This window comes from Fistularia commersonii, chromosome 15 (assembly GCF_037954325.1).
Source record: "Fistularia commersonii isolate RoL2024-O1a breed Wild chromosome 15, RoL_Fcom_v1.0, whole genome shotgun sequence".
NCBI classification, from domain to species: Eukaryota; Metazoa; Chordata; class Actinopteri; order Syngnathiformes; family Fistulariidae; genus Fistularia; species Fistularia commersonii.
Window position 1 is genome coordinate 5,815,034 of NC_141298.1, and position 8,307 is coordinate 5,823,340.

Sequence of the window (8,307 nt, forward strand, 5' to 3'; positions counted from 1 at the left end):
AGACCGTGACGGTGACCCAAATACAACCCATTAGTGATAAATCTTTGCAAAATGTACAGATGTTTGTGGATTGTGTGGAAAAATGCTCAGCTTGAATAGATAAAGAAGTGCTTGGTTTTTAAATTCTGATAGATTATTCTTGTGGATGGATATAGAGCATTACAAGTGAGTTACTTTGTAAATCCTCACAATACTGTTCTTTGACTCAGATACAAAATTATTACATAATGGTTTCAAGACAGAGATTAGCACTCTGTGCACAGTAGGAGTTCTGTGTGATTTTGATTTGTGTTGAGTCCTTCTAAAATTGAGAATGTTCAGGCAGGTCAGCGTAAAGATGCAGGCCGTACACGGAGGGCTTTTCATTGTCTGTTTGTAATTTCACTAACGGGGACAGAAATATGGTTGAAATTTTACAGCAAGTGGAATTTACACAGTAAACACCACAGTGCATTCAGTTATTCAAAAGAAAGTGAGCAAACAGGTAGAGTTACACTGACGGGAAGTCATGCTATGCCATGGCAGTAGTTTTCTATTTGTTGTAGTATAGCAGTGAGTTCCATCTCACTGGGTTAGAGGTTGTTGCGAGGTTGTCATTGGAACCTGGGTACTGATGGTGATTCGCTGGCGGGTTTGACATCGGAGCATCCCAGTGATGGCTCGTCTGAATCTGAAAGACATGTGATTAGTTCCCCTTTTTCCTCCTGGAAGAATCGAGCAAAGTATTGAAGGAGTCAAGCAAAAAGCAAACTGACTTTTTGTTGGCGACCACATAAATGCAGGGGTTGTAAAAGGTAGATGACTTGGCAAAGAGTGGGGCGATGATAGCCATCGGGGCAGGGATTGTTTTGGGATCCCCAAAAGATGCCCAGAGACACACCATGGAGTAAGGAGACCAGGCCACGAGGAACATAACTATCATAACAATGGACATCTGCCAAGCAAAAAAAAAACAAAAACAAATATTTTCCATTACATATAAATGAATCTTCGTTCAATAACAGTCAAACTCAACAGTAAGATAAAATAAAATAAAAAATAAATAATAAATAAAAAATAAAATAAAATAAAAACTGAAAATTGATAGAAAGATCAATATCCATTACATTGCATTTAAGGTGCCAGGGGCTTCCAGGGTTCATGTCCAGCAAAGAGTTGAGTGTTTTCTACCACAAGCTTTCTATCTTTCTGTGCTTCTCTCTTGCTGTCCCACTTTCTACCCCAACCAGTTGAGACAGAAGGCTGCCCACAATGAGCTCAGCTCCTTCCAAGGTCCCTACCTGGTAAAAGGCAGCGGTTCTTTGCCACTGTTGTCAAATGTCTACTCATTAGGAGTGTTGGGTTTCTGTAATTAATTTGACAGTATGGACCAGACCTGCTCTACATGCAAAGTGGCATGAGACAACTAAGATGTGATTTTAGGACTATATGTGTGTGTGTGTGTGTGTGTGTGTGTACGTTTGTGTGTCTCTGTCAAAAAAAAAACAACTCACTAACCCAAGCTTACTGTTCTGTATATTTGCTGTGCATCGTGTATTTGCAAGTGTATTTGCAGTCCCTATGTCCTCTATTGTAAGTCGCTTTGGATAAAAGCGTCTGCCAAATGTAATGTAATGTAATGTAATATGAATACGATCTGATTTGACTTGGGAAATCAGCAGCATTTGTATGTCTTGTTCTTCCCCCACTGTGACAGTGGACATAGAGGTCGAAAGTCACATTTGAAAGAAAAAGCTCATTGGTTCAGTTTTCACCTTTGTCACATCCATCTGGTCCGACCAGTCGACGTTAATACTGTCCAGGAAGTTACTAGATTTGTACCGGTTCACTGTGACGGACACGTGGTAGTAGCAGTAAAACATAACTGACAGCGGAACCACAAAGTTGACAGCGATCACCGCCATGGTGTAAGAGATGAAGGAACTGTGAAAGAACAAAAAAAAGTCATGTAATATGAAGTGTTTTGTGACCAGGCTGGCAAATAGACAGAGACTTTTGCAAAAGCATCACCACTGATGTGTTTAAGGGGTCTTGTGGTTCCATAAGGACTACATTTTAAAAAGAAAATGTTCAATTTTATAAAAACAGTAACTTCAAGACCACCTCACAATTGTAAAAGTAATCATTATCTATTTGCAATTCTAACTGGAACTTTAGCAACACTGCGAGATGTGAGATTGGCAGCTAAAATTCTTTATATGGTATGTATTTTGGGGGGAATCACATTCTGTCACTCAAGAATTAAGAGAATTTTTGCTACCTTGCAAAATTCTCGAGGAGGCAAGAATTTCTAAAAAATATTCAAAATAATATATAAATAAAAAAATGACATTCAAATGATTGAATGAATAACAGAAATCTTTACAGGACAAAAAAATGTCTCAAAAATGGTATGAAACCACCTCAAATTCTGCAAGAAATTATCCAAAAATTCAACATTCTACTGGTATCGTGAAACTATATGGGGTGGTTGTGTTTTGAAATTATGTTGGACCTTGAAAACATCCCATTTGCTAGAACATATTTTATCCATACATGTCCCGAGGGCAAGAACTTACGCATCGTTCTGCCTCCAGTTGATGGTGCATGTAGCTCCGGTTGGGTCGGGGGCATAGCCTGCCCAGCCCACTATGGGCATGGAAGACCAGAAGACAGCATTCAACCATGCTGCCAGAATAAGAAGGTTGTATGATCGCATTGTCATTTTCTGCCCTGTGGAGCCAGAAGACATTGATAAGCAGAAAGAAAAAAGATCTAGTGCAGGGGTGACAAACTTATTTTTGTTCGGGGGCCACATACCTAGAAGTAACACTAAGTCCAAATTTTTCCTTTGTTTTAGTGTAAAGGAGGTAAACAGGTAAATTATAAAAACAATCTTTATATGTCATGAACTCTTTCCCTAAAAAATACATGATGAATTAATATTAAAAATGACTATTAAAGGAGAATTGATGAAATTACACCCTGAAAATATTGCTGAAATAAAAGAGAAAATCTTGTCACTGAAAATTTGCCACAAGAATTGATTAGAAAATTCATTGGCAGCATGTATAAGAGGAGGTATGTTGTTTACAAGGCTAATAGTGGCTATTCTGGTTAATAAAGCAATTTTTAAATGTTGCCCGTTTTTCTTTTTGCTATCGTTTTTGTGTTTTTTACAGAAATAAGAAAATAAAAGATTGTTTTAACAATGTCACTAGACATTTTTTCATCAAAAAATCATTTATTTTCAAATTTTGAAGCAAAAAATACGTAACAAAGTTGCTTTTTTATTTTTTCCTTACCCTTTTTTTTTTTGAAACTCACTGTATAAAACACCCAGATGCATGTGAGAAAAAACTTGCAGGCTGCACTAACACAAAGATTTGATTTCAGTCAAGGGGCCACAAAATATTGTTCCGAGGGCCACAATTGGACCGCGAGTCTGAGAACCATGATAAAGTGCTTTAGATCTTTAGATCTAGTGCCTGGAACTCTCAGTGTTTATTTTTCTTTCGATCACATGCTGCTAATACTTACACATTTGTCAACATTATGACCCATCATTATTTTTTTCTAAATAAATTTCATCTTCATTTATTATCTACATGGCTTATACTGCACTCAGCATTTAGGGATGGGCTAGAGCCTTTCCCAGTTATTGTTAGGCAAGAGAATGGGTTCACTCTGGATCGGTCACAGTCGATAAGATGGCGATCAAAATCAGCACTATTCATTTTATTTAGACCTGGACAAGAATGAATTATCATACTAATTAAATGAAATCATATAATGATGAACAAAAAGTCTTGGAGCAATGAATAGATACCTATGTCTGGTCTGCATATGGTAAGGTAGCGGTCTATCGCCACAACTGTCAGCAGACCGATACTGGCCATGCCAAAGAAGATGTTGAGTGCTGCATAGATCTGGAGAACACAAAAATCATAAATTTCAAGTTTGAATATCATCGCCTACATTCTTGCAGAAATTGACCTATTAAGTTATAACTGAAGTTACTATTGAGAGTCTTCCTGATACACAAAAAATCATATAATCCTCTAGTTTTTGAAATCACACAACATTCATTCGCAGTTTGTTATTTAAAGTCCATACTGTTATCTGAAGGGGGGATGCACTTATTATTCTTGCAGTTATAAGATAAAAAAATGAAGCTGCATTTCATTATGTAATGACCACATTTGAGAAATTCTAGGGCTAATCCGAAACTACAACACTTTAATGGACTTGACAATTAAATGCTATCTTTCATTTTGTTGAGTGAATGCAAGGGAAAATAGGGGCCGTCTCTTTAATGTAAATAAATATCTTTTTGTTTTATGCATTGAAAAAAGGAAGATGCAGTGCATAACAAGGCAGTGGGTTTCCTTGTTTTGCTTCTCACTAAGGATTAATATCACATGGCTTCACATCACTTTCACAAAGGGAAAACTTCTAAGCTGCCCAACAAACGAGTCAGCTTTTTCCAGTGGCTGAACGTGAACGTGCACAAGTCTGCTCACAAGTTTAGTCCCATGGGCAGCTCAGTTTGTCTCGTGAGTTTGAATGACATACTTATAGATTTAAGAGCGACTGGCCAATATTGTTTACATAATACTTGCAAAATTTACTGAATGCTATTAAAAACCAATGATTGATTTTGTAATTAAATGCATTTCCGATATAATTAAATGTCATAAATTTGCCTTTTGTAAACTCTGTTAATTTAAGACGGACACAAAATATAAGCTGCACATTCAAGTCTTGCAATTGCAAACCCAAAGGATATGTTTTCCTCCAGTTGGGTGCTCTGGATAATACATGTACTCCGACGACCTGATCAAATCTATAACAAATATAGATTTGATCGGTAAAGAGGTCATTTTAGGTCAGATCAGCAAAGAAGCATCTGTTGTTTTCTGGTTTCTCACATCATATAATATTGACATTACATATGTGGGAAACCTCCTATTCTATGGGTTGCATGCAACCTGATTGTTCTGTTATTAATGTTTTACCCACCTGACAACCAGTATAACCAAATTTCCAGCTTCCATGGATGTCAGAGGCGGCTGACATGGGATATCCAATCCCAGCTACTCCGATGTCAGTTAACGCCAGGTTGATTATAATGAAGTTGGTTGCTGTGCGAAGCTCCTTAAATTTAATAAACATCAGCAGAACAACGATGTTGCTCGCCAAACTGATAACACCTAGAGAGAGAAAGGCCAAACATTTTGGTGTAAGCAAGAAAAGTGAAACTTCATCAATTCCTCTAAACCCATGTTTTTGATTGAGTTTATGGGTTCAGGTCATTGTGTACCAGTGATTGCCCAATAGATTAATCAGGGCAACAAAAACTTTTTGACTATTCTAAATCCAATTTTTGTGGAGTAACATCTTCAGCATGAAACCCAAGCTATCTGGTCAAAATTTTGTTCTCGAACAATTGATTTCATAATAAAAAAGCGGACTACCTAAAAACGATGGGATCATGTTAGTCCTACTTTATGCTCATTGAGCGGCCAAGCCATTCAATACTAAAGCACAGGGAAGATTATCTCATCCTCAGTGAATTGCAAAATTCAGAAATCATATATTAGATTTTCATTTGTTTTCACTGTACAAAGTATATCCCAGTTTTAATTTAAAAAAAAAAAAAAAACCCTGATCCGAAATTAAAATCTGAGTCCAGATTCCCTTTGATTACTAGCAGTTACCCAACAATTGCTAAGGAGCAGGTTTACATCAAAACTAGCTAGATTTTCACCAATCCTATTAAAATTCCGACATCCAGTGAATCTGTTATGTAATACTCTCAGAGAAGCTTTTCAGAGGATGAAAATAGTCTCTTGCCTTTTCTCTCACAGTCATTTACTGCAGAAAGTAAAACCTCTGACATCTCATTTTCATCTGTTTCCTAAAGAGGCAAAACTATTACCAGGCTTGAGATGTTAGACAAACATTGATTGTTGTAGTGTGTGCAAAGTGTATTTAGAAGCCTGCAAAGGTCAGTGCAATGGAACAAACTTAGAGATGCTTATTTTGATCATTTCAGAAGAATAAGTTAGGTAAAAGGCGTTTGCTCCTTTCAATGCTCATTGAAGTCCTTATGTACCAATAAATATTAGTACAAGCGCGATAAGCAAGACTATTGTTAAGATATTGAATATGAAATAAATGTGTTTATACTCCTCTTACACACCATGTTAATTTTCCGATAAACATTAATATAATCCTGAAAAAACAATTTATGGTGCCTTACTCATGCATCTATGAAATCAATATTGGGTCCTTTCAAACTATGTTGCATTCATTATTTTAATTACATTTTAAAATCAATTCATCACTTCTTATGAACACTCTTCAGGACAAGAATGTGCGAAGAATGACCTCAACCAAGAGAGCATTATTCTGACAAAATCTAATTATTTAGATAATCCATCACTAATCTAGTATGGATTTATTGCTTGCAAATTATCACACAAGGTAGTAGTAAGACTTGACTGAATTTACTATGATTTTTATGAAATGTGAACACGTGTAGGACTTACTGCTTTCTATGAAAGAGCATTTCTCTAATATCCATTTAAAAATTAGAGGAAAATTAAATCAACTTTCACAAATAAAAGTAGGGTTTACATTCTAAAAGCAATTCATCAATGCATAGCAATACAAACAGGTCATGTAATTCATACTTATGATCCTTAATGTGCGAAAATGTTAAAATAAATCCTGTAGAGCCTCAAGTATGCATGCACACACATACACAAATGAGCCAACTTGTCGCATCATCAGTAGTCTTGTATTTCTTACCTGCAGTGATAAGGTATCCGGCAACTATGTTGTGCTCTAGTTGGCTGAAGGCGCTTTTTCCGCCATAAGGCACATCATCGGCCGAAACATTGACTCCCGTGTCCATCCTTAATTTATGAGATATTAAAATAAGAGAGCGAGAGATCTCTATCTGAACTATATGAAGTAAAATTGCAACTTAATACAAAGTCAACATTGGCTTCTTTGCAAAATGAATGGTGGGTTGTGCAAGGCTGCCGAAGGTACATGTGCAGGGTAAGGTGAAGGGGATTAATACATACCGTTGCTCGCCTGTTGCCAGTTAGCAGAAGGCAGTCTCACAGGATTATTGCTCATGTGCAACCGCTTGCAACCAAGGCTCTGGTCAACACAATTTGAAATAACAAAACTGATCGAGACCACGCACTTCCAAATTGTCTGATATGACCGCAATCCTTCTGGAGCTGCTGGTAAGAAACGCAACTCTCCCTCCCATTATTTAGGTGTCAAAGTTGTATAAATGGCTATATCAATATTATACACGTGTTTTCTTATTATATTAAACACATTTCTCTTTTTTAATATCAGAATTTGTTTATGTTGAAAAAGGAAAAATACAACATTTAGGGACCTTTAGTGTATGGATGAAGCACTTCCTCCACACAGCATTGGGTTGTACTGCATATATCATATTCTTTACATGTTTTTGAAGGCCTTGTGAAATGAAATACCAGGTTATATTTGTCCAAGAGCCACAGGAGTTTGACACCTGTGACTCAGACTTCAGTCACGTCAAGCAGTCCCACAAAAATGTGTTCAATTAAAAACAACAGCCGTCGTGCCTTGTGATAAACACACAATCCCTGACTTTCTACTCCCTTGAGTCATAACTGCTGCTCTAAACAAAATGGGGCAAAAATTCCAATCTGAACCTCATTTAATTTATCTGAGAGCCACCATGACATGGGATCACCCCAGGACATAAAAAGGGTTGGTACTGCATGAATAAGTAGAGCAGTCCCATTATTATGGTTATAATACAGTAGTGTTCTTTTTTCTTGCTTTTTCAAGGAGTTATTTGTTTTAATCTAACGTTTGTTGCAGTATGAATGTAGAGCAGAAAAACACGTGACAGCTGAAACTGCTGCTTGATGCTCGGAAAGCAGGGAACTCACAGTGAATTGATGTTGACATTAACAACTAACTTGCCCTAAATATATATGAGATGAGATATGTACTTTATGTACGGATTGGGAAATTATAAATATGTGTGTGGGTGTATATATATATTTGTATATGTTAACTACTACTCATTCTGCTTGGGAAAAAGTAATATTTAGGTTGTAAACACAACATGATTTTCAAAAAAAGAACGGTAACGTGATGAGTGTTGATCTTAAAAATGGGTTTTCAGAATAAAATTATTTACAACTTTTCCCCAGATCCCCCCGCTTGATCTTGACATATTTTGATGTAAACTTAATCTACATGTAATGTCTTTGTTAATAGCATACATGACTGACGTGCACATTT

The 8,307-nt window shown here is 36.6% G+C and overlaps 1 protein-coding gene across 1 annotated transcript; it reads right to left on the reverse strand.

The window, feature by feature from the left end:
• Positions 1-129: 129 nt before the first annotated feature.
• rrh (retinal pigment epithelium-derived rhodopsin homolog) lies at positions 130-7,042 on the reverse strand. Its single transcript, XM_086160152.1, has 7 exons — positions 6,796-7,042; positions 5,002-5,192; positions 3,809-3,908; positions 2,559-2,712; positions 1,755-1,923; positions 756-934; positions 130-670 (listed from the first exon to the last, which is right to left on the reverse strand). The coding sequence occupies exons 1-7, from the start codon at positions 6,899-6,901 to the stop codon at positions 565-567; spliced, it is 1,005 nt and encodes a 334-aa protein (XP_086016278.1). The 5' UTR covers positions 6,902-7,042; the 3' UTR covers positions 130-564.
• Between the last annotated feature and the right edge of the window lie 1,265 nt (positions 7,043-8,307).

Excerpts from the sequence above, each read along its gene's own strand:
- rrh (XM_086160152.1), bottom strand. The coding sequence starts at position 6,901 with ATGGACACGGGAGTCAATGTTTCGGCCGATGATGTGCCTTATGGCGGA. Across the intron at positions 1,924-2,558 it reads AACTGGAGGCAGAACGATGC|TTCCTTCATCTCTTACACCA; the intron begins GTAAGTTCTTGC and ends GTTCTTTCACAG. Across the intron at positions 671-755 it reads TATGTGGTCGCCAACAAAAA|ATTCAGACGAGCCATCACTG; the intron begins GTCAGTTTGCTT and ends CATGTCTTTCAG.